The sequence below is a fragment of the Podarcis bocagei genome (genome assembly GCF_964188305.1).
Source record: "Podarcis bocagei genome assembly, chromosome: 11".
In the NCBI taxonomy this organism is placed as follows: domain Eukaryota; kingdom Metazoa; phylum Chordata; class Lepidosauria; order Squamata; family Lacertidae; genus Podarcis; species Podarcis bocagei.
The window spans coordinates 1,905,700-1,932,269 of NC_138136.1; the positions used below are offsets into that span (position 1 = coordinate 1,905,700).

The window sequence follows — 26,570 nt, forward strand, 5'->3', positions numbered from 1 at the left end:
GCAGGTTGCACACCTGTTTTTCTCTCTCTCCAGCAATATCATCTAGCACAGCCTTTCTCAACCTGTGGGTCCCCAGATGTTGTTGAACTACAACTCCCATCACCCCTAGCTAGCAAGGCCAGAGCTCAGGGATGATGGGAGTTGTAGACCAGCAACATCTGGGGACCCACAGGTTGAGAACTGCTGATCTAGCACTACTGGATTGTATAGACCATGCTTCCTCAAACTTGGCACTCCAGATGTTTTTGGCCTACAATTCCCATGATCCCTAGCTAGCAGGACCAGTGGTTCAGGGATGATGGGAATTGTAGTCTCAAAACATCTGGACGGCCGAGGTTGAGGAAGCCTGGTGTAGACCATACATTGTAGTCTCAACCATGGCAGTGATGCATTATTAGTATGCAGATGACTTAGCTTTAGAGGAGGCAATGAATGGATCCATGAGCTCAGTGTCAAACTAAATGAGGGTGAGTAGAATAACGCTTATTACAGTGGTTCTCAACCTGTGGTCCCCAGATGTTGTTGGACTACAACTCCCATCATCCCTGAGCTCTGGCCTTGCTAGCTAGGGGTGATGGGAGTTGTAGTTCAACAACATCTGGGGACCAACAGGTTGAGAAAGGCTGGCTTAATCCAAGCAATATAAAAATGTTAACAATGGGAGGTGGTGATTCCTATTATTGTTATCAATAATAAAATATTGTATTTTTATACCACCCTTCTACTAAACTAATCTCAAGGTAACAAAAATCAAAGCATCACATTTCAAATAACTACGAACCATCTGAAGATCAACAATGCTGAGAACACTAAAACATATTTGCCCTCCAACTGCTTGGGTAAAAAAGTGTATCTTCTTCAATTGGGGCCTAAATATCAAAAGTAAAAAAGCCAGTGGAAAGGAGTTCCATAGTCCACATCCATAGTCCCTCCATACAGTGAAACTTAGTAAAGTGATGCTCCTACAGATTATCCCCCCCAATTTTTAAAATTAATTTTCCAAAAAAAATTTAGACACACAAACAAACAAACATACATCCTAATTGTAATTAAACCAATCTTAATAACATTGTCAAGTGACTTCCTCAAATCCCCCTGGTTGAATTTCATTGTATATCATTTTAACAGTTTTCCAAAATCTATCTTCTCGAAAGAATTTTAACTTGATCACTTAACATTTTTCAATCTTTCTAATCTAGCTTTAAACATCTTAATTCCTATCCTTACATATTTAAATCCTAAGACTATCTCATATTTGCAAGCTTTTCCAGTTTCCAACTTAGTTTTTTCTGAAACAAAACCATTTTTCTTATCTAGTTTATACAATTCATTGATCTGGTGATAATGTAACCAATTTATCTTATCTTTGATTTGATCAAATGGTTTTAATTTATAACCTTTTCTGTCTTCCAATAACAGGTCTGAATATCTCAACCACTTGGTTTCCATATTTAACTTTTTCTGGGCCTTCGCCTCCATTGGCGAGAGCCATCTGGGTGTCTTCCTTTCTAAGAGATCTTTATATTTTATCCGCACATTAAACAGAGATTTCCTAATTACATGGTTTTTAAAAGCATTATGGGCTTTTAAAAGCCCATATGCATGCCACAAATATGCATGCCATACCATAAATATGCATGCCATCCAAACACATTGTCAAATCCCTCCAGATCTAAATCATCGGTGTCTTCTAGTTGTATCCATTCCTTAATCCAGCAAAGCGCGGCTGCTTCAAAATAGATCTTCAAATCTGGCAGGGAAAATCCCCCTCTTTCTTTAGAGTCTGTTAGTAATTTATATTTAATTCTGGGTTTTTTCCCCTGCCAGATGAATCTAGATAAAGCTTTCTGCCATTCTTTAAAACATTTCACATTGTCTATAATTGGGAGGGCTTGAAACAGAAATAATATCTTTGGCAATACATTCATCTTAACCACCGAAATCCGGCCCATTAATGACAATTTTAAATCTGACCATATCTCTAGATCTCTCTTAATTTCATTCCATAGTTTCTCATAGTTATCTTTATATAAATTCAAAATTTTCCCTGGCAACTTGACTCCCAGATACTTAACTTTTTTCACAAAATCTAAGCCCTTCTTTTCTTGTAATAATTTTCTTTCATCATTATCCAGATTTTTCTCTAATACTTTGGTTTTGCTCTTATTTAACTTAAATCCCGCTACCTGTCTGAACTCCTGTATCAACTCCAGTGCTTTTACTGCACTGGAGTCTGGATCCTGTAATGTCAGTACTAGATCGTCAGCAAAGGCTTTTAATTTATATTGTTTGGATCCTACTGTAATACCTTTAATTTGTTCATCTTTTCTTATCTTACTTAACAAGAATCATAGAATCATAGAATCATAGAGTTGGAAGAGACCACAAGGGCCATCGAGTCCAACCCCCTGCCAAGCAGGAAACACCATCAGAGCACTCCTGACATATGGTTGTCAAGCCTCTGCTTAAAGACCTCCAAAGGAGGAGACTCCACCACACTCCTTGGCAGCAAATTCCACTGTCAAACAGCTCTTACTGTCAGGAAGTTCTTCCTAATGTTTAGGTGGAATCTTCTTTCTTGTAGTTTGGATCCATTGCTCCGTGTCCGCTTCTCTGGAGCAGCAGAAAACAACCTTTCTCCCTCCTCTATGTGACATCCTTTTATATATTTGAACATGGCTATCATATCACCCCATAACCTCCCTTCTCCAGGCTAAACATGCCCAGCTCCCTTAGCCGTTCCTCATAAGGCATCGTTTCCAGGCCTTTGACCATTTTGGTTGCCCTCCTCTGGACACGTTCCAGTTTGTCAGTGTCCTTCTTGAACTGTGGTGCCCAGAACTGGACACAGTACTCCAGGTGAGGTCTGACCAGAGCAGAATACAGTGGCACTATTACTTCCCTTGATCTAGATGCTATACTCCTATTGATGCAGCCCAGAATTGCGTTGGCTTTTTTAGCTGCCGCGTCACACTGTTGGCTCATGTCAAGTTTGTGGTCAACCAAGACTCCTAGATCCTTTTCACATGTACTGCTCTCAAGCCAGGTGTCCCCCATCATGTATTTGTGCCTCTCATTTTTTTTGCCCAAGTGCAATACTTTACATTTCTCCCTGTTAAAGTTCATCTTGTTTGTTTTGGCCCAGTTCTCTAATCTGTCAAGGTCGTTTTGAAGTGTGATCCTGTCCTCTGGGGTGTTAGCCACCCCCCCCCCCAGTTTGGTGTCATCTGCAAATTTGATCAGGAAGACCTCTAGGACCGAAATGAACAACAGAGGGGAAAGTGGGCACCCTTGCCTGGTTCCCTTTTCAATTCTAATTTCCTTCGATACCACATTATTTACAATAATTTTAGCTTTTTGTTCATGATAGATCACATTAATCTCATTTTAAAAGTCTTGACCAACCCCCATACTTTCTAAATCATGTAACATAAAACTCCAAGATACATTGTCAAAGGCTTTCTCCACATCAATAAACATTAACATTGCTTTACAGTTCTTTCTTGCTTCCAACTTTTCCAATATATGTACAACATTCCTAATATTATCTTTCATGTGTCTTCCAGGCAGAAAACTGCCTGGTCCTTATGCATATATTCAGACAGAACCTTCTTTAGCCTGTTAGCCAGTATATTCGCAAAGATTTTATAATCCACATTAAGTAGGGAGATTGGTCTGTAATTCTTGACATTGGATCTATCTTGATCTTGTTTTGGAATCAGAGTAATATAAGCTTCCTTCCAGGTTTCAGGTGCTTTGCCCCCTCCTAGAATCATATTGCATACTTCTACCAATGGTTGGATAAGCCAATCTTTCTTATAGTATTTTGCTGATAGACCATCTGGTCCCGGGGCCTTGTCAAGTTGCATTGAGTTTATTGCATATTCCACTTCCTGGCTTGTAATTAGTCCCTTTAGTAGGATCTTTTTATGTTCAGGAATCTTCTGCAAACTATTGGTTTTAATAAATTGCTCAATTTTAGCCTGGTCCTCTTTCTCCTTTTTATACAGTTGTTTGTAATACTTGTGAAAACATTTTCTTATGTCCACAGGGTTCTTCACAGACTTTCCTTCTGTTACAATATTTGTGATAGTACTTTGCTTTTGCCTCTTTTTTAATTGCCAAGCTGAGAGTTTCCAACATTTATTTGCAGATTCAAAGTTCCTTTGTTTCATCCTCCTTAGTTTCCATTATATTTCTTGATTTATAATCTGTGAATATTGAATCTGTAAGGCTTTAATTTCCTTTTGTATCTGCAAATTCTTTGGGTTACCTCTAAGCCTCTTCTCTTTGTCTTTTAGTTGTTCCAAAATTTTATCTTTTTTCTCATTCTGTGTCTTTTTCCTAATTGAATTTTGTTGAATGAGAAATCCTCTCATTACTGCTTTGCTGGCATCCCAAATAACCCTTGTTTCCATTCCCTGATTCATATTAATTTCAAAATAATCCTTTAAGGCTTTTTGGGCTTTATTTACAATTTGGGTACTCCTCAACAAATCATCATTCATTCTCCATATGAAGGAACCCTGTAAGGACATTTTCAGATCCATAAAACTGCATTGCGGTCTGAGCAAGTTTTAGGGCAAATTTCCGTTTTTAATACTTTAGGAACCAAGTCTCCTACAGATTCTTGGGCTCCAAATATTTAGGGGATTATAAACAGGGCGCAGCAACTATGGGGCGGCCAGTGCAGTGCTTTTAGGGTATACCGTATGTTACATGCCCGCATTGAAGGATCAGGTTCAGAGGTTGATGTAGCTGCTGGAGTCGGACCCAGCATTTCTCGAGGCCCCTCGACTGTCCTCGGGTCCAGTATTGGACCACTTTGACCGGATATCCCCAGCCGATGTGGACAGACTCCTCCGAGCTGGAAATCCCACCACCTGTCCTCTCGACCCGTGCCCGTCTTGGCTGATTAGAGCATGTCCAGACGAGGTGCGGGCCCCCCTGGTGGATATCATCAATTTGTCCCTTGGCACCAGGACATTCCCAGGGGAACTGAAGGAGGCGGTGGTGTGTCCGCTCTTAAAGAAAACATCATTAGATCCCTTAGATCTATCCAATTACTGCCCGGTTTCGAATCTTCCATTCCTGGGTAAGGTGATTGAGAGAGCAGTTGCTGAACAGCTTGGCAGGTTTCTGGATGAAACATCAGCTCTGGATCCATTCCAGTCCGGCTTCCACACTGGTCATGGGACCGAGACGGCTCTGGTCGCCCTAACAGATGATCTCCACAGGCAGCTGGATCGAGGCAGGTCAGGGCTGCTGATTCTTCTAGACCTGTCAGCAGCCTTCGACATGGTCGATCACGAACTCCTGGACCACCGCCTTGCCGATGTGGGGATCCAGTGCACAGTCCTTCAATGGCTGCGCTTGTTTCTCTCTGATCGGGGACAGAGGGTGGCGCTTGGGGGGGAATTGTCATCGCGCCACTGCTCTCCCTGATGCTTTTTAACATCTTTATGCGCCCCCTTGCCCAGCTTGTCCAGAGTTTTGGGCTGGGTTGCCATCAGTATGCCGATGACACCCAACTCTATCTGTTGATGGATGGCCATCCTGACTCAGCCCCAGACACACTGACCAGATGTTTGGAAGCTGTGGCTGGATGGTTACGTGGGAGCCGGTTGAAGTTAAATCCTTCGAAGACAGAGGTCCTCTGGCCAGGTCAGGATGGTATGGGGATGAGGGACCAACTCCCTTCTCTTGCGGGGGCCCAATTAGTGCCAGCACCGTCCGTTAAGAGTTTGGGTGTAATCTTCGATACCTCCCTCTCTATGGAGGCACAGATTGCAGCTATAATAAAGGCGGCATTTTTTCATCTCCGCCAAGCTAAGCATTTGGCTCCTTATCTCTCTCGCCCTGATCTAACCACTGTGATCCACGCGACGGTCACCTCCAGACTGGATTATTGTAACTCGCTCTACGTGGGGCTGCCCTTGAGACTGACCCAGAAACTCCAGCGGATGCAGAATGCTGCAGCGAGACTCCTTATGGGGTCTTCTCTGCGAGATCACATTCACCCGGTGCTATACCAGCTGCACTGGCTCCCGGTGGAGTACAGGATCAGGTTTAAGGTGCTGGTTTTAACCTTTAAATCCCTATACGGCCTAGGACCCTCGTACCTACGGGACCGCCTCTCCTGGTATGTCCCACAGAGGAACTTACGGTCTGCAAATAAAAACATCCTGAAGGTCCCAGGCCTCAGAGAGGTTAGGCTGGCCTCAACTAGAGCCAGGGCTTTCTCGGCTGTGGCTCCAATCTGGTGGAATGCTCTGTCACAAGAGACTAGGGCCCTGCGGGACCTGACATCTTTCCGCAGGGCCTGCAAGACAGAGCTGTTCCACCAGGCCTTTGGTCAGAGCGCAGCCTGACTCCGTCCTCTGGCAATCTGCACAGAATTTCGCTTAACGGTTGCCACCAATTTGATTTTAATTAATTTTTATAATGAAATGTTTTTAGAATGTTGGATTATTTGATTATTGTTAGCCGCCCTGAGCCCGGCTTCGGCTGGGGAGGGCGGGATATAAATAAAATTTATTATTATTATTATTATTCTCCAAGATTCAGAGGCAGTGATCATGACCAAAACCACCATGTGCTAGCTTAAAGAGAGAGATGATCTAGCCGCTATGATACCTACTGTATCTTGGTAACACACAGTTTTTAACAGTATTCATATTGATAAAGGGTGGGCCATATATATTTTAAACAACAAAACCGATAATAGTAGCTATAATTTGCAGTAACAAGACCTGAAGATCCAAGGCTGGCTAAGGCTGGGCTAGAGGGACATAAAATAAATGTCGCCCATTTTTCACATTTTAGCCCTCCAAATACTTAGATATTTCCCATGCCAGTCAAGAAGCCTGGCATGGGGGAATTTAAAAATATTGTTAAGGGAATCACTTATCCCCATTTAGGGTGGGTGGCTTTGCTTCACAGAAGTTTGACACCAGAACAAAATACTCTATGAATATTAGTTCTTGTTCCAGATTTCCTAACCGTGAAATGGTCAGTCAGCAATACTATTCATTTGCTTACTTGGAAGCCGCACTGCCAATCCTAATACATGATGAACTTCTCTTGGATTTAACAATTCAGAAAAAATGTATCCCTTGAAGTGTAAAAGCTGTCATACTGTGGGAGCTGTTTTCTCATTTAAAATCTCATTCTTTCTCATCTTCTTAAATGCATCACATTCTGTAGTAAAAGCAAATGAAATCAAATAGGGAAGAGGATCCACTGAAGCTGTTCAGAAATCGTTTTCCACATTGCCAAAAGCTGCGCCTAGAATCATAGAGTTGGAAGGAACCGAAAGGATCACCTCGTCCAACCTCTGCAAGCAGGAATTCACCGGTAACATGGCTTGATTTCTGATGGCATTGTGGCCCTGGGCAATTGGCAGCTGGGCAGCTCCACCTGCTTGTGACACTTGGCTGTGGAGAGTGGGCAGAATAAGAGTCTGACCCACTGGTCGTACCCGGTCCCCCACTTTCATGGCCATGTTCTGCTGTGTGTAACTTCAGAGATGTTCTAGGCTAGCTGTTGTTGGCAGGAGAAGGCTGCTCAAGGTAGGCCTCTTGCCTGACCCAACAGGGCACTCTTTGGGCCTACAGGTGAAGGATTCATCATTCTAATCATCCCTCCATTTGTGTTGCTTACAATTGCCATCACCTAAAGAGATTCCTCCAAATATAACCAGAGTCAAACTCTTTACAGCTGGGGCATCATTAAAATGATTGAAAAAATGAGCATAATTGCTGACAAATATTAGAGGAATGAGAACAAGAGTCTAAGGACTGATGCTGGGAGATCTGTGAGCAATCTTCTAGTCATTCTCCCAACCAAAATCTCCCAACACTAAGCTCCTGGGGTGGGGGAAGAGACGGCCTTCCTGCCCCCTCACCCTTCCCAAATGGGAAAGCAGCAAGTGAAGGGTGGAATTTGATAGTTCTGCAATAAACTATTCAGCCCCTTTCTTTTAAAAAAGAAAAGAAAAGGGGGACATTCTTTAGCCTTCCACTAACTACTTTCTTCAGATACAAATTAATACTGATTAATATTTTGTTTCACCTGTCTTGCAAATGTCAAAGAGAGTCATATGTGGCCAACAAACAGCTTACACTGATATTTTCAAACTGTGTTCCTAGGAGCACTGGGGTTCCTTAAAAGGCATCTTTTGATGAAAAGATGAATAATGGCAGGCCAGGTTCCCTGGAAGAAAGCTTGTCTACCTGTATTACCAAACCTGCCTTGAAATACGCAGCCAACAGGGAGAGTCAGGGTCGTTCTAGGACACATTCTCAATGTTCACAGCGAGTTACCTAGGCTCTATCTGACCTGGCCAGGGTCCTCCTGCAAATTCAGCTGTTTCTCAGCAGACAATTGATGTGGACCCTAAGGGTAAGCAACTTTAAAACCATGGGCTTAAAGTGATGAAAAGTGCAGCTATTTTACCTGCAGTAAAACTGTAATTGTTCACCATGTGAATAGCACACCTCCATTTCTTGTTGAGTGTAGCCTCTTGCAGAGGGGTTAAAAATCACCAGACATTCATGAGCTAAGAACAGATTTGTCGGACCCATGTCCTTATTTTGGGTCAGCAATCAGCAGAGGAAAAGCCTATGCTGGTTTCTTAATTTCTACTGCAGCCACTCTGCCTAGTCTCATAGAAACCACAGGTGTAGTTAATTGAATAAACTAGATTGGACTAATTTTACCAAATTAGGTGATATGTGCAAAGGGAACCTTAAAAAGGTAGCATGCTATATTTTCAAGTTAAAAAAAGAAAATGTTTCATGTGCGATGGAGTGGGAATGCAGAGTGGTCAATAAAAAGAAGGAATTGTGCCACTCCATTGCCAGAGGTGGCAGGGAGCATGCTGGGTAGCGCCATGCTGGCAGACCTGTCATCCAAATAGCTGAGTCCTGACTGGGTTTAAAGGGCCCACAACTGGGCAGAACAGCACAGGTACATAGCAGCTTTCAATTTGGTATGATAAGGAAAAGATAGGTTTGGTAGCTGAAGAACTTTCAAGCCCCACTGAAGTTGGGCCCAAAGCTGCTTTGCAACTGGCACTGCCCAACTTCCGGCTCACTGAGCCTGCGGGCTTCTCCACACCTCCTCTTGTTCTGCCCAGGAAAAGCACTTTTTAGCTTTTGAAGCAAATGGTGATGGGGTGTTCCACAGACTGCTCTTTGTTCCAACTGAAAGCTAAAGAGTGGGTTTTCCCTGAGAAAAGAGCGGGGCCAGGGGAAAATGGCCCAGTCCAGGCCTAGAAAGCTCTGGTCAGGCAGAAAACCGCTCAGACCTCAGCTTTCTAGGGGCGCGACAAGCAGAAGTGTGGATGAATCCTCGATAGAAATCAGGGGTGCCAACTCCTAGGGGCTCAGACCTTTTGGGGCCCCCAATATTATTATTTTTTGGGGATGGCCCCTAATGTTCCAAATGATCGGGAGGTGGAGGAGGCTGAGCACGGAAGATTCCCTGGCCAGCAGCTCCTCCTGCTCCTGCCACATAAGGGAAAGATGGGCAGCAGGAGGAAGATGGTGGCAGCAGGAGGAAGAGGAGGCCGAGCAGGAGCCACCAAGTCATTATGCCACCGTGCTCTGCTTCTGGCCCCTCCCAACATCCTGATGTCACACGCATGCCATCGATCTTCAGCACAACCTGAGGCCTTTTATAAAACCAGATATTATAAATTGTAAGTCTCCAGTGCCCTTTCTCCAAGGAAAAATGACACTGTAACACTGCCCCAGAACCTCCATCATGTCTGGAAAGTGAGAAATATGAAGCAATTAGCCACCTGCCTGGAATTATGTAAGAGTCCCTCTGTGTGTGTGTGTGTGTGTGTGTGTGAGAGAGAGAGAGAGAGAGAGAGAGAGAGAGAGAGAGCACATATTTTGAAACCAGGCAATATCCCAGTGATGGAGCATGTCCCCCAAACATGTGGTGCAGAATTCTTCAAAGTAGTATTTATATCACCAAGTTTCTTTAACCTGATACTAAGGTTTTGGAAATTTTACCCCCCCCGGGGGGGGGTATCCTTTAGACAAACTAGAGAATCCTCTAGGTAAAATCATACTGGTTAGAGGCAGAGATGGGCTGCTCTTTTGCAGGCAGGCCATTTGCATAATTTGCTATGTGACCTGCCACTTAGCTTTTTGCCTTCATGAAATAAACTCAGTTTATATTGTGACGCTTCTAGGCCACTGGCAAGACTTGGCATTTTCAAGTGCAATTTCTTGGTGGTTCATTGAAGCAGAAATAATTGTAAGCAGGAACAGATTGAGGGAAAGCCTTCTGTTCTTTTATAAAACAAACCGTACATAACTAAAGCACAAACTGGTCTCTGCTGTCAGCTAAGAGGCTGCACCCCCTGCCTGCCAGAAAGAACTTCCAGGCAAGGAGGAGACCCACGGAGCCTCATCCACTGGTGCTCCCCCTTCCATCTCCATTTCTCTTTTGCCCTTTTACAGTGTGCCATTAAACAATAATGAAGCACACTTTGTGTAAGTTCAAGTAATTTAGGTCAAAGATCAACATACTGAAATCTGATTATGCTCCTCCAAATTTTAGGAGCAATCCATTTAAGGGGTTTTGCAATCTACTTGTTTGAAATACAACAAAAATGTAACACCCCCCATGTCATCCATGTTAGTGGTATGGAAGCATTACAGTGACTGAGCTTTTAAAAATTTCATTAACTGCAAAAAAGTATCCATGTTTGTTCTTTCTTTTTTGGGTGATGGATTTCACCTTTCCTGGCCGATGTGTAGGTGGCCATTCTAATTATATAATGCTACAACAGCACACTGAGGATATAACATTAAAAGTCCATCAAAAAATGCATTTACACTGCATATTGGCTAAAAGTGAGAATGTACCCTATTTTGCTTATTATGCTATTCAAGACATATACATTTGCAGTATTAAAATGATAATGTGTACAAAAGCAGTAGAAAGACTATACCAATGGAAAAAACCAATACCTACGGTTTAGAAATATTTGTGTAGCCATACTACTTTTGTGATGACTTTTAAACATTTTCTTTTCACTGCGGATCTTCATGTGAACCAGCCTCATGCTACAATTACTGTTACTGGTCTGGATCCTGCAGTATAGTTTGGCAGCCTTTCCCCTGACCTTCCTCCCCTGTCCCAAGGATGCAAGTTGGCTAGATTGGCCTCTTACTTAACTCACATTAACTGTCTGCAGAGATATAGAAATATATTTTTGTATTTCACACACAACCATGTTTGCTATCAAGGGCAGCCTTTTCAATAATGGCTCTTTGTTAAGTATATCTCTATAGGTATGTCTCTCAGGGCCAACCTAGATGCCACATAATAATAATAATAATAATAATAATAATAATAATAATAATAATAATAATTTATTATTTATACCCTGCCCATCTGGCTGGGTTTCCCCAGCCACTCTGGGCGGCTTCCAAAAGAATATTAAAATACAATGATACATCAAACATTAAAAGCTTCCCTAAACAGGGCTGCCTTCAGATGTCTTCTAAAAGTCTGGTAGTTGTTGTTCTCTTTGACATCTGGTGGGAGGGCGTTCCACAGGGAGGGCGCCACTACTGAGAAGGCCCTCTGCCTGGTTCCCTGTAACTTGGCTTCTCGTAGTGAGGGAACCGCCAGAAGGCCCTCGGTGCTGGACCTCAGTGTCCGGGTAGAACGATGGAGGTGGAGACATTTCTCATTGCTGCTCCCACCGCCACTGTTTGTTTTGTTTCTTGAAATACATGTCATAACTGAGAACAAAAGTGAGAGAGACAGGCCAACAGAGACAGAAGGACTGACTTTAGTTCATTCTAGCCAGACTAAAATACCCAAGATTCCAAACAGGGATGGGTGAATCTATCAATTTCAGTTTCTCTAAGCTTCTTTTACTTGTTTATTTAATTTATATTTTATAGCCTACAGTACAAAAATGAGGGTGACATAGGAAGCTACCTTATTACAAAGTCCAACTACTGGCCAGCTAGGTCAGTGTTATCTACACGCAGTGGCTCTCCGAGGTTTCAGACAGGGGTCTCTACCAACCCTGCCTGATAATGCCAGGGATTAAATCTGAGAACTTTGGGAAATTGCTCTCTGTGCTCTAGTCAAGCCAAAGGAAAGCTACAGTAATGCTTGTTGTGAGACAAGTCTGAACAAGAAGGAAAGCATGGAATGATACTGATCTTTCATCCAAATTCAATCTTCTCCCAACAATCATCTATATATCAATATAATATCTGTGTTAGCAAGAGTGCTGCTTGGGTGAAAGCAACCAAGAATTGGTGAACAGGGTGGATTTGGGGCCATATTAGTTCCAGGATTGTGAAGTTTCTGTGGCAGCTGTTGCAACAGGATATAGTTGAACTGGAGGTGCATAACGGAAGTACAAACAAGAGCACGTGGGGGAACTGACCTCCAGTCAGGAACCTCTTCAGTTCTCCTACATATGAAATTAAAGCACTTTGGAGTTACAAAAAGCCACATGGCAATTAAGCATTTTGGAACCCCTGAAACACTGAATCTGGAGGGGAATGTGCAAAATGGTCTTTGCTAAATGCTTAGGTCAGTGATCCTAGCTGTAACTCAAAAGGCAAATAAGCGCTTAGAAGTAGTTTATTTCAATAACATCACTTTTTAACACAAGAAAAAATATTTGCACGACCAGTGGCTGGCTGAGTTCATTATTTCATTTGGCAATCTAGTTCTATGCCAAACACACTAGAAAACAAAAATCCCAGTAGAATGGCTCTTTTATTTGCTCTGGCAGATTCAGTAGACAAATGACAGGACTTTGGCATCCTTCTCTCTTACATGGAAATCTCTTTTGAACTGGTGCCCTGCATCAAAGAGGATAATGTACACAGCACTAAATTGCATTGCCATCTTTCAGCTGTGAAGCCTGCTACACTGTAATGAACAGATGAGTTGCAGGATCTGGTCCACAGCCAATTCTAACTCATTTAGTCAGTTGTCACCAGATGACTTCAGCTTTTTCTTTTTCTTTTTTTGTCTGAGAAAAGCAGTAGCAACTCCCAGTTCTGTGATTCTATTCACAGTGGTTTTTCCTGATGAGGTTTGGAAATACCAAAAAAACACAACACTATTTCATATGCTTTCCCCTTGTCTCCCCATCCTGCTGCTATTTATTTGCACCTCCAGAGCAATCCTTTAAAGTCACCACATGAACTTTTCTTTAGAAAGCCTCAGAGGTAGAATTGGATGCTCTGAAAATAACTATATAACTGTGGGTTTCCTTTGTCCCTTTGGTACCATCATGTGTGCAAAAGGAAATATTGCAACAGGATTAGCAGAAAGCAGTGAAGACACATTTGTGAAATTAAACAGTGCATCCTCACAGAGCTCTTCCTTTCATGACATTTAAAACTTTGTGTCAATGGAACCAAATTGCTGGAAGTTATGCATATTCACATTTTTTTTTTTTAAATGTTGTGTGCCATTATTCCACATCCAAGATTCAGGTCCTTCAAAGAGCTATGGTCTCTGACAAGGACTGGAATGACACACAGCAATGAATGGGAAGAAAGGCATGGAGATTTCAGAGAAGTGAAGTGTGTCTAATGGTTAAAACAGACATGCTTGGAAGACCCATTGATAATATTCATGGAAAATTAGGTGTGTGGGAAATCCCTCTGATCAGGCATGAAACACTGAAATTGATTACAAAGCCAGTTGAAAATGCTCAGTTGTGGATTCACATCTCTCTTCTCTCAAACACATGCATGCGTGTTTACACTCAGGTGCATAGACGCACATATGTGGCTTATCCACACTTCCTCTGGTTCCACAGGGAAAACTGCTCTTTTGTGCTCAATCATAGCAAACAGCAGTTTGGGTTTTCTCCAAAGGAAAGGGCCCAGGGGGAAACTTTTTGGACGTGTGCTTTCTAAGCACAAGACAAGTGGCTCTCCATTGGCTGGGACTAATTTAAAACTTTGTGTCAATGGAACCAAATTGCTGGAAGTTATGCATATTCACATTTTTTTTTTTTTAAATGTTGTGTGCCATTATTCCACATCCAAGATTCAGGTCCTTCAAAGAGCTATGGTCTCTGACAAGGACTGGAATGACACACAGCAATGAACGGGAAGAAAGGCATGGAGATTTCAGAGAAGTGAAGTGTGTCTAATGGTTAAAACAGACATGCTTGGAAGACCCATTGATAATATTCATGGAAAATTAGGTGTGTGGGAAATCCCTCTGATCAGGCATGAAACACTGAAATTGATTACAAAGCCAGTTGAAAATGCTCAGTTGTGGATTCACATCTCTCTTCTCTCAAACACATGCATGCGTGTTTACACTCAGGTGCATAGACGCACATATGTGGCTTATCCACACTTCCTCTGGTTCCACAGGGAAAACTGCTCTTTTGTGCTCAATCATAGCAAACAGCAGTTTGGGTTTTCTCCAAAGGAAAGGGCCCAGGGGGAAACTTTTTGGACGTGTGCTTTCTAAGCACAAGACAAGTGGCTCTCCATTGGCTGGGACTAATCCCTGCAATGTCAGTGACCTGAGACAGAATGGGGCCATTGTAGGCCTGCTCCAGCACCAGAAGAGGAATAGGAGCATGAGGTTAGGATACGGCAGCCAGAGGAAAAGAGGCCACTGACTACCATACTGATCACTAGGCAACCTGCTTCTGGCTGATGGTTCATTCCTAGTCTTCTCTCAGCAACCATGATAGTGAGATACGTAAATAAACAGCAGTGTAAAGAACATGGACAGTTTTCAGGATCCTCAATTATGCACCATCTTGAGAGAGGAGGTGGGGGATGTATACAATGCTCATAGTCTTTGTAGGCAATTTTTAAAAGCATAATGTGCATATATATGCATATGTGTGATTGATACACCCCCCCCACACACCAATGTGGCGTGGGTGGCACTGTGGGTTAAACCACAGAGTCTAGGACTTGCCGATAAGAAGGTCGGCGGTTCGAATCCCCACGACGGGGTGAGCTCCCGTTGCTCGGTCCCTGCTCCTGCCAACCTAGCAGTTGAAAAGCACGTCAAAGTACAAGTAGACAAATAGGTACTGCTCCGGCAGGAAGGTAAACGGCATTTCCATGCGCTGCTCTGGTTCGCCAGAAGCGGCTTAGTCATTCTGGCCACATGACCCGGAAGCTGCATGCCGGCTCCCTCGGCCAATAAAGCGAGATGAGCGCCACGACCCCAGAGTCGGCCACGACTGGACCTAATGGTCAGGGGTCCCTTTACCTTTTATAAAACGAATGCATAATTAAAATACACAATAACAAATCCACAGGGTCATTAAAAGGTATTTAATTAAAAAATACAATAAAACAAATAACCAGAAAGCATAACAATTAAAACAGTTAAAACAATAAAACCAGAAGTTCCATTCAGGGGGAATGCTTGCCTAAATAGGTGACTTTTCAGAAGCTGGCAGAAAGGCAACACCAAGAGGTCCTCTTGTATTTCTTGTATTGCAGAAATGAATCTTTGCCCTTTAAGTTATGCTTATACACTTGACTTTGCTTATGGATTTTGTGCAGATGCCTGGTATTCTTGAAAGTACTTCCACATCTCAGGAAGAGGCCAACTAGATGAGCATGCATATGTGCAAAGTTGGAGTGAAAAGCCTGTTCAGGGGGAGAAAAGGCTACGGCTGGCCCTAGATGCTATAGGGTAGGTGGCAGTGATTCTTTGGGTTGGGTAATATAGGGCACTAAAGGTAGGGTAAGGGCCAAGGCAGGGACCAGAGGGGAAGCAACAAAGATACAAACCATCAAGTAGCTCTGGTTTTATCTTCAAACACCATCTCATCAATCATCCCCTCCAAGACATTTCCCTAGAAACCACGCTCCATTCTCATTCATGTATGAAGTTAGTACCTTTGTGTCTTCCTGCAAGGAGGCAATTAAGGTACTGAAACAAACAGCTTGATACTATCGATTCTAAGCAGAGATGCAACTATCTGAGCTGTGAACAGGACATGCTCAGGGCAGCCAAGTGCCTAACAACTAGAAAATGTGGCTTGTCTTGGAGAGATCTTGAGGATCCTTGAACCTGCAGAGTTGCAGCTGTCTGTCTATCAACAGACAGAAATATTTAAAAAAAAATTAAAAAATTATTTGTCTGTGCCTTAGGTGATGACTGACTGGGGATGATGGCCCATTATTTATTTTTGGTGTGGTTTTACTGTTTTTAGTACTTAAGAGATACTTCCTGGTTAATACATTCACCAAGGGCCAGCACTAAAGCAGCAATGTGGATTCATTTCCTCCATAAATGAAATGAATTAAGAATTAAAACATACTTTGTAAAACTTTCACAACATTCTGTCCCAGTACTTATTTTTGCATTTTATACTGTTTGCAGCTAAAATATTTTTTTGCTTTCAGGCTGGCATCTTTAGCATTTTCAAGCAGGTGATTCAACATCTACAACGATGTGTTAAGCGATGCAAACGTTTTCTTGAATGGACATAGATGGAATTATAGGAGATGTTCAAATGAAGTGGAAAAGCACAACTGGAAAGTAAAAGGCTAGCTCTGAGAAAAAAATATTTTCAAGAATCTGTGCCTAAAAGTCTGGTTTTATTATCATTCTAGACAAACAAAGGTTTCATTTGCTTTTTGTGTCATTGCTTTTCTTAGTGATAAAAGCACTGCAAAGGTAGGCATGCATTCTGGACACCTGAGGGCATTTTCATGAAGGAGATGACAATGAAGATGGACTTGGCTAATGAACAGAGCAAAACTATTAGATTGGTGAGGAAGAACAGAAGGAGAACACCCTGAACTGGTGCTCAATATATTATACTATTTTTTGTTCACAGAAAGCACAGCATTCAACGCTTGCTGGCAATAATCCTACTTGGGAGTTTCTGCACCACAGTCACCAGAGGTCTCAGGGGATTAGCATACACTGTCCTGTTTAACTCTGCAGGACATCTCTTTAGTGTTTCTAGAGCAAAGGTTTGGCCTTTGGCCATCTTAATTACAGAACTGGATATATCCCATTGCAACACCTTGAACAGTATGAAGAGAAACACTCACATAAAAATGCAGTATTTGCTAGTAAATAGAGAAAGACTGTATTGCATTTGGCTCCACAGAGCAGTAGAGTGGGGCAATAAGGGAGGTAGCTGACCTACAGGAATATCAGCAGTCCTTAATAACCCAGTTACCAGAACCACAAAAGCAACATGTGTACTCTATGGGAATGGTCAGCAAGAAGTATTATATCAAATAATGTAAAAGGATGACTTTCTGTGTGAAAACGGCCTGGCTTGAGAGCAGTACATGTGAAAAGGATCTAGGAGTCTTGGTTGACCACAAACTTGACATGAGCCAACAGTGTGACGCGGCAACTAAAAAAGCCAATGCAATTCTGGGCAGCATCAATAGGAGTATAGCATCTAGATCAAGGGAAGTAATAGTGCCACTGTATTCTGCTCTGGTCAGACCTCACCTGGAGTACTGTGTCCAGTTCTGGGCACCACAGTTCAAGAAGGACACTGACAAACTGGAACGTGTCCAGAGGAGGGCAACCAAAATGGTCAAAGGCCTGGAAATGATGCCTTATGAGGAACGGCTAAGGGAGCTGGGCATGTTTAGCCTGGAGAAGAGGAGGTTAAGGGGTGATATGATAGCCATGTTCAAATATATAAAAGGATGTCATATAGAGGAGGGAGAGAGGTTGTTTTCTGCTGCTCCAGAGAAGCGGACACGGAGCAATGGATCCAAACTACAAGAAAGAAGATTCCACCTAAACATTAGGAAGAACTTCCTGACAGTAAGAGCTGTTCACCAGTGGAATTTGCTGCCAAGGAGTGTGGTGGAGTCTCCTTCTTTGGAGGTCTTTAAGCAGAGGCTTGACAACCATATGTCAGGAGTGCTCTGATAGTGTTTCCTACTTGGCAGGGGGTTGGACTCGATGGCCCTTGTGGTCTCTTCCAACTCTATGATTCTATGATTCAAGCAGTAGTTCTAACCTGCCAGCTACAGTTAAACCTCCAGTCAGGCAGAAGAAAATAAATGCATGCATGATATTGGCGTCTTCACTTAAGTGATTGTGGAATTATGGGTTATATTAATAGGTGGTATTGGCCATTAATCATCAGCTATAATGTTTATCCCCAATTAATACTTCTGCTGTTACTGAAATAAATCAACATCAGAATGCAAATGATTCCAAAGAAGGATTTATCTTAACAAAGTATTCTGGCAAGTGACTCACCCTCCTTCTTCGGAGTACTTGTGACCAAATGCCAGGATGTCAGATGCCCGCCCACTGCCATCACAAACTACAACAGGAACTGGAGGAGTGTCACGTAAATATTCAAGGACGATGGAAATTACGTTGGGTCCTCCTTCCACAATGAGAGCCACCACTGGGACACCTTGGCCAATCCCTGCAGAGAAACAAACAAACAAAAGAAAAACAAAGCCAGCAAATCAAAGAAAATAGAGAAAAAGAAGGAAACAAACTGAAATGATGGACTACACAATTAAGACAAAGTAGCATTATGTGACCATCCTATCCATCTGTATTAGACTCCAGATTACATGCTGAGGAGGAGACTTTGCAAAGGATGGTATAATGAATTCCTCCACAGTCACTAGGGTGGAATTCGGCCATATCCACACACAGCATCTCTGGGAAAAATAATCTCCCCCTCTAACATGTATTAATAGATGGTGTCGTGATGTCACGCATGTTCCCTGCTCCTTCCCCTGCTGCTCTCTTGGCTGTCACTGGGCAACCACAATTGCAAGAGAGTGGACGATGGAAAGATCTGGATGGGGATGATCCTTTCAGCAGCAGACTTGTGTGTTTCATAATGTGTATTTAGAATTTCACTACAACTTTGAGACTGTTTTTTTCTTAAATTAAGGAGTTTAGATATTTAGGGACTCAGTTTTCACATGGAACAACACAATTATCTGCACCATCTTAAATATTAATATATTAAGTACAATTTATGTAAAAGTTGCTATAGGTATGAGGACCCGGGTGGCCCCCTGGTTCAGGAGTCCTGGTTTCTAGACACTTCAGAAGTACTGGCCCTGCTAAGTTAGGGCAGCCCATGTCTGCTTAGCTTTGCAAATGTGCTAGCAGTTTTATTGCTGCATGTCTTTTGAAGTATGTAAGCAAGACAATTATTCAGAAACATGAAATTCTGAAGGCGAACTGAAATGTTTGCCTCTTATACAAAAACATTCCATAGTAATAGCGTCTCTTTATTCTATTCTATTCTATTCTATTCTATTCTATTCTATTCTATTCTATTCTATTCTATTCTTTTGTTTCCTGCTTGGCAGGGGGTTGGACTCGATGGCCCTTGTGGTCTCTTCCAACTCTATGATTCTATGATTCTATGATTCTATGATTCTATGATTCTATGATTCTATTCTATTCTATTCTATTCTATTCTATTCTATTCTATTCTATTCTATTCTATTTCCAAAGTGCCGCTTGAAGTGAGGAGCATAGAATGTCACTGTGGATGCAGCGAAATCTTCTTTCCCAAAAAGTATTTTTCTTGCCATGATCTTTCATTACAGACCCTTCTGACTTTTAGTTCCACTTATTTGCCTCTGTGAATTTCTGTGCTTTTGCATGCATTGTATTAGGAGCCTTATAATTTGTATAGTACTGAGACCAGGATGCTTCCCTTCCTCCAACCAAAAGTCATTTGCAATTAAATCTTGTCATGAGGCTCCTATTTCTTGATATGCTTCAGCTCCCAGGTATTCAGTTTGCACTTCTGCAGGGCACATTAATGGCAGTGTTGACAGCAGCATTTGCAGGGCTTCTGCCCCAGGGGCATCTGGCAGCTTGGCTCCCCGGGTAGCCCTCAGAGTGACAAAGGAGTCATGAGGCCTTATGAGGAACGGCTAAGGGAGCTGGGCATGTTTAGCCTGGAGAAGAGGAGGTTAAGGGGTGATATGATAGCCATGTTCAAATATATAGAAGGATGTCACATAGAGGAGGGAGAAAGGTTGTTTTCTGCTGCTCCAGAGAAGCGGACATGGAGCAATGGATCCAAACTACAAGAAAGAAGATTCCATCTAAACATTAGGAAGAACTTCCTGACAGTAAGAGCTGTTCGACAGTGGAATTTGCTGCCAAGGAGTGTGGTGGAGTCTCCTTCTTTGGAGGTCTTTAAGCAGAGGCTTGACAACCATATGTCAGGAGTGCTCTGATGGTGTCTCCTGCTTGGCAGGGGGTTGGACTCTATGGCCCTTGTGGTCTCTTCCAACTCTATGATTCTATGATTCTATGAGTCACCAAGGAGTTTGCAGGTGTGTTTGTGCGCATTTTGTTTTTCTAAAGGAAGAGTTGTTCCCACAGTTAGAGGAAGTGAAGTCTGTTTAAACACAGTTACACAATTGCATGCTATGCAAAAAGGGAGACAGCCAAACACTTTCTGGCTACTCCCTATTGCCAGCCTAAGGCAGCAGCAGATATCACAGCCGTTCTGGGCCTGTTTCTACCAAGAATCAGAATGCTGAAGGGAAGGAATCCCCATCCTCTGGATTCCCAATTTTTGCCCTGAAGCAAACATTGTGACAAACCACGGTCCTCTATTATGTTACTGCAGAAAAACCCTATGGCAGACGCTAAAGCTAACAATAGCCTATAAATGGCACTGTAAAGCCTACCCATTTTTGCTAGACCTCTGAGCAGTTGTGTATCATTAAACGAGGAATGCGTCGGAGATGCCTCAGAGAGGCTCAGGTTCCGAGATACTCTGTAGAATGGGATGAAATGGCCCAGAAACATTATTTTAGAAATCAAGCTTACTTTTAAGGATTGGCTGACTGCTTGCTGGAGTTTGAGTTGGACTTAAGTGGTCTGGGACTATAGGCAATGGGCCAAAAGATTCAGGAATAAGCTGGTTTCAATTAGGCAGTTTAAAACTTGGACCTTCTAGGCAGTGAGTCCTGGGGGAACTGCTCCCTGCCTTGCAGGCCTTTTCTACAGCTAAGGCTGCTGAACAGACACTTGGGTTGGGGTATTGTTTAGGGGTTTCTGTAGCTGATTTATTGCCCTAATTGTTTAAAATGTTTTAAACTGTTTTCACCTGCTTTTTATGTCCTTTTAAATTTGGTGTTTTTTGTTTTTGTTTTAATTAAGGGATGTAAGGTGTGCCTGGGGAGAGCAGGTGTGGCCCCAATCACAGTGGTTCTGAGCATGGGGAGCTATGGTGGGGTGTTGATATGACTAAAATCAAAGAGCAGCATGGTAGACAAAGGACGTTTTCCCCAGATCAGCAAATGCATTATATTTTCTGTGGCACGGCTGCATTTAAAATACTCTGTAAATGTATTATCAGAATGATACCATACAAATAGCCAGTTCCAAAAGGAACCCGTGATCCCAGGAGTAACTCTGGTGGGACAGCAAGGTGAGGTTCTGGGTGTAGCAGGGATTCCCTGAGTAGCTGAAGTTTATCAGCTTAGCCAACTGGAGAGGAAGATCTTTAAAGCTGCATGATCCTGTTGCTGATAGGTCACATAATCTCTCTGCCTGTCTGTTATTGGTTCATTGCCTGGATTCAGATCCACGCCACACATCCAGGGACCACCCGAGGGCACAGAAATGCATTAAATACTGAAGATATTGTGGAAGGAAGATCAGGACATCAGTCAATGAGCATCCAATGTATTTGATGAAGGTGCAATGGTCAGAGAAGATGCTGGTGATGACAGCTGAACGTCCCTTTGCCTTCCCAGCCCCCTTCATATATTCTCAGGCATAGGATGACAAAGGGAAGCCCACGAGTCACATGAAGAGGTACTGCAGACACTTTACAGGGCTAGAAGTTGCCACTCAACCTGAACCTACCCTACATTCTTCTCCAGTTCACTTTAACCCTCAATCATAAAAAATAAGCTTAGCTTATTGTCTACCTGAACTGGACTGCAAAATACCATATATTGATGGTAAGCACTTGGCTTTGGCAAACCAGTGCCCATTATTTACATCAATATACTTACTTATATGGAGGAGTTGGTTGCATATGGAGCATAAAAGGTCATTTTGGATTATACTTTTTGAACTAATCCGTAGTCACCTTGGCCTTTTCTACTGTCTGCTTGACTCAATGCAATAGTCTAAATTATTCAGACCCCATAATTTGAAACAGTTCTAATAAAGTAAACCAATCTTCCCTCTGTGACTTCAGTGGATGGCAACATTTGAAAGAAAACAAAATTCGCCCAACAAAACCTAGCTGAAACATGCACTTATGCTACTTATTGCTTATTAGGGCTGTATCTACTTAAAAGAGCTACATGAAAGCAACCTGAACTCTGCACTCTGACAAGCTGAATTCTGCAACCTGTGCTAGAATTATGTGGCTTGAACAACTTTGCACACTTCTCCTTAATGTTATCTCATATATTCTGGTGGTTTTTTTTGCTGGTCTTGGGAAAGGCAAAACAACTACGCCAGGGCATTTGAAGCCCTTCTGCCTTCTGCCTCCTAAGGTCCTAAGTGTGCCCAGACACTTTCGGTGTTTTGGGAGCTACAAACCTTTAGAAGGAAAGGTTTTAAGTTTCAGGATGTCGAATCCTGTGCCCAGTACCAAATTCTGCATGTGTATTGTGATATGGATTATGGAATCGTGGAGTTGACATAGCCCTGATTACAGACATGCTCCATCATTTCCAGGACAATTTGCCAGTCATGAAATGGCAGCATGCAGCTTTATTAACATGACCACGGTTTCACATAGGGTGCATCATGAAAAAAACATGCAACTCCTCTCACAAATATATTAATTTTGCAAGGTTTCAAGAAATGGTGGTGTCTTGGAATATTATGGAACTGCTTTTGTTGTTGTTGGATGTTTTTCAATAAAAGATTGAACAGACATTCATCAAGGATTTTTTAGTCATGGGGTAGTCTGTCTTGAGGTCCATCACTATGAAACACTGAGTGGCAGATGTTGCCCTAGCCAATTAGTAATAATAAGATGGATAGTTTGACACTAACCAGCTGCAGGTGGAAGTACTTTTATTTTTCACACAACAGTTCAACTGTTTCAAATGTTTCAAGGTTACTTTGTTCCCTTATCTTCCTTTTACATCACAAACTTATGAAGACAACGCTTAAAAAATTATTTAGAAGGTACTATTTGTTCTCTATTTTCTCAGCAGGCTTACTGTGTTCCACCAGCTGTTCTAAAGAGAAATGTAATAGCTGCTTTCTACAGAGAACAAAGAACAGCATTCACACAGGAAAGTGCACGGCTGCTGGTTGGTTTCTGATTTATGATGATTAGGTTAGGTACTAAAAGTTATGATCCACAATTTTATTCCCACAGAGACTTACACCTATACACTTCCCAGTTCTTTGTAGTTCTTGCTTGATCTTTCTACAAAGCAAGAAATTAATGTAAGTGTAAAAAAGAAATAGCTATTATAAATACTAACATAATTAACAGTTTGGTCTTAAGAACTGCTGAGCAATCAAAAGTCTGCTTGGTGCTGGGGGTGGAGAATGTGTCTGCCACTATATAATGGGCTAAATAAGAACATTTCACTAATATTGCCATGGAGTTATATCACCCTGCAATCAGATAATTTTGTGTGAATGTTTTGTACTCTGGTGCATAGATCTCTGCAATTACTGGGCACATCACTGCCAAGTTTGCTCTAAATGCCAAAGAGCAGCTGCTCGGTCTCATTTAAATATTGTATCCCTGATGACGTGATTTAACATATCCATAGGAAGCCAGTTTTCCAATATCAAAGGCCAGCTCTGGTAATCAGGATTCAAACATTGCTTTGTAAAGGAAAAATGCAGGGTGACAAAAGGACTAAAGCAAAAAATAGCACAGCTTCCTGAAACATCAGAGTAAAGTATGTAAACTTGTTATTTGTCCTCTTTTCTATTATTATCTCTGCAATTCTGGATGTCAGTTATCTTTCTTCTAACATACAAGGGATATTAATTTTTGATGCTGTTAGACCCTCATCCATGATTCTGGAGGTGAGAGGAGGGACTGAAAATGGCCAAGACCCCCAGAAGCTAGAGTGCTATTTGCTAAGAGTCACATGACAGTCTATGGAGAGATCCCATCTAGTAGGATTTAGGCCACCCCAGAGCACAACATTTTCATCAAAATAGCACCCCCAAAGTAGAGTGATGTGCCTTCCCCATTCACTTAAAAGGGGGCACCAGTCTGTGGGGGCTAACCATGCTCCTAACCAAGCTCAAAGGGGATTCCTCAGCCATGGCGCAGAAGTGGGAATTACGGGGAATCCATTTGCAGGGCTCACCAAACTATAGAGACAAAGTGGGGAGCCAGCATTCCAAGAAACTACTGACTCAGCTATGCAAAAGTCTGGGGGGGGGGGGGGGAATACAATGCACATCATTTGGAAAGATCTACCTTGTTGGCTAGGTGATATCTCCTGCATTCCAGGGAACACAGCTGAGAGCATTTTGATCTTCATTGACAGAGTCGCACATTATCACCATGTGCCATTTGCAGAGAGTGTGATAATACATGAAGCGGATGGGTGTGCACACCCAATACGCACACATGCAAAATGGTAATTCACCCAGGTCAGCTAAACAGCTCAGGAGTCCCTGGGCAGCCTACTCCAAAGACTCATACAAAAGGAATAAAATGATCCATGTAAAAATCAAGTTGGGGAGAAAGGCCCTCAAATGTAAGAAATGCATTTGCTAATAGAGCAGAATAGTGTTCATATTTTCATGCAGATACTTCCTAATTTGTAGAATTTCCTTGCTTTTACAATAATAATAAAAAAATCAGTTACTTTTAACTGACAGTGATCATCAAGCAAAAACTTGATAAAAGATCAGCAGCAAACAAACATCCCTTACTGATTTTATATTTAAACAAGATTAGTTCATTCCAAGCTTACTTCGGAAACAGATGCAAAACCCAGACACAACGAAGTTATTTAGTCAGGTCTCTGGATCACTGGTTCTAAAGAAAGTCAAACGATAACGTCTGTAGCCTATGATTCTGATTTAGGAACAGTGTTCACAATTAAAAGGAAATGTGACTAACAAGCAAGTTCACCATACAGAATTTGTCCCTGGAAGCAATTATCTAGTTATAAGTTCAAAATAACACTTTGCAAAATAACATGAACGTGTATGATACTGTGATATTATTACAAAGTATATAGTTTATGTATTGTTTTTTATTAGGAACAGGATGATCTACACAAGATTTCAGATTTAAGGATTCTGTTCTCTCACCCACCCTGACACTCAGCTCATCTTAGATGCAACTTGCAAAGCTCTTCTGATCTCCCAATAAGACCCACCTTGCTCCACACTGCTACTGTCTGTGTGCCCAGAGTGGTTCAGTGGAAATTCTCAAGCAAATTTGACATAGTGAGAAATATTAATTAGATTTAGGTGAGAAAGTAACAAGTATTCAACCAGCTGGTAATTGGGGGGGGGGGAGACTATGGGTTGTATGTATCCAATGTAGCACTATGTTAAAGTCACTTAGTGGTATACATCAGCAGAACTCTGTTGTGCACAAAAATGCATAAGCAGGCTGCTGGTGACTTTGCTACACAATAGATTGCACAATCTGTTTTGCAGTGAGTTTCTGCAAGCATAACAGTTGCACTGGATTCCTGTTGTGCAGCATTAAAACCCACTTGTCCACTAGCACAATAGTCTTTGTGCTACCAAACAGAAAACACCGGCTACAGTCCTATAAGCAAAATGCACTGACTTGCTCTCACCCACGTCTTATTTTCAGATTCCCAAACACAGGAAAGGCCACGATTCATCAAAGGACTAAGTAGTTCCTAGCCAAGTTTCTGCAGCCACTCAGCCTGGTCCCCATCCTGTGGGGTGCAGTGATTGCTGCAGATACTTTTTTCTGAGCCTTGCCAGGATAGAACATGAGAACATGAAACTGTCCTGCTGGATCAAGCCAAAGACCCACTTAGCCCAGCATCCTGTTCTCACAGCAGTCAACTAGATGCCCATGGGAAGCCTGCAGGCAGAAGGTGGATGCAATAGCACTCTCCCAACTAAGTGGCATTCAGAGGCCTCCTGGCTCCAACAGTGGCGGCAGAACCATGGTGCCTACAGTTTGCAGTCTCACATTACCTGATCTCTGGTCTGAAGCTCACACTGTGGCTGAGAATGCAAATGATGATCCCTCCACCTCTGACACAAAAATAAATTTCCCTGATCTACTCAAAGGGGACAGAGATCCAGTCAAATGTTTTTTTCTTGCTTGCTTGAATATTTTCTCAGCACAAGAGCAATGTTTTAACATGTTATGCATTGTAAGCAAAGTAGATATTAGAACGTCTCACTTCAGAAAGCGCATTACAGAGAGTATTTGAGTGGCGTAACACATCATTTTGAAGGTCAGTAGTCAAGACCAGACAACTTTAGTAATAAAGGCACCATGGCTGGTTTAGTTTTAGCATGGAATTCTCTATAGATGGTCTGTTGATAATACATTTATTTGGCTGTGAAATAGTCTGTGAAATCAGGCATATCAAGCTAAGATAGAATATATACTTGCAGTATGTAAT

General features: G+C 42.2%; 1 protein-coding gene across 9 annotated transcripts in view; it reads right to left on the minus strand.

The window, feature by feature from the left end:
* TRPM3 (transient receptor potential cation channel subfamily M member 3) overlaps positions 1–26,570 on the minus strand; it is a gene marked incomplete at its 5' end in the record, with an annotated part of 449,010 nt that overhangs the window by 98,083 nt on the left and 324,357 nt on the right. For 8 of the 9 annotated variants that reach the window (XM_081213521.1, XM_081213522.1, XM_081213517.1 and 5 more), the window contains one exon: positions 18,247–18,421. In XM_081213521.1, coding sequence (XP_081069647.1) covers positions 18,247–18,421 — 175 coding nt within the window. Of the gene's footprint in view, positions 1–18,037; positions 18,422–26,570 lie in introns of those variants that run through there. The other variant, XM_081213525.1, reaches the window with a different exon arrangement.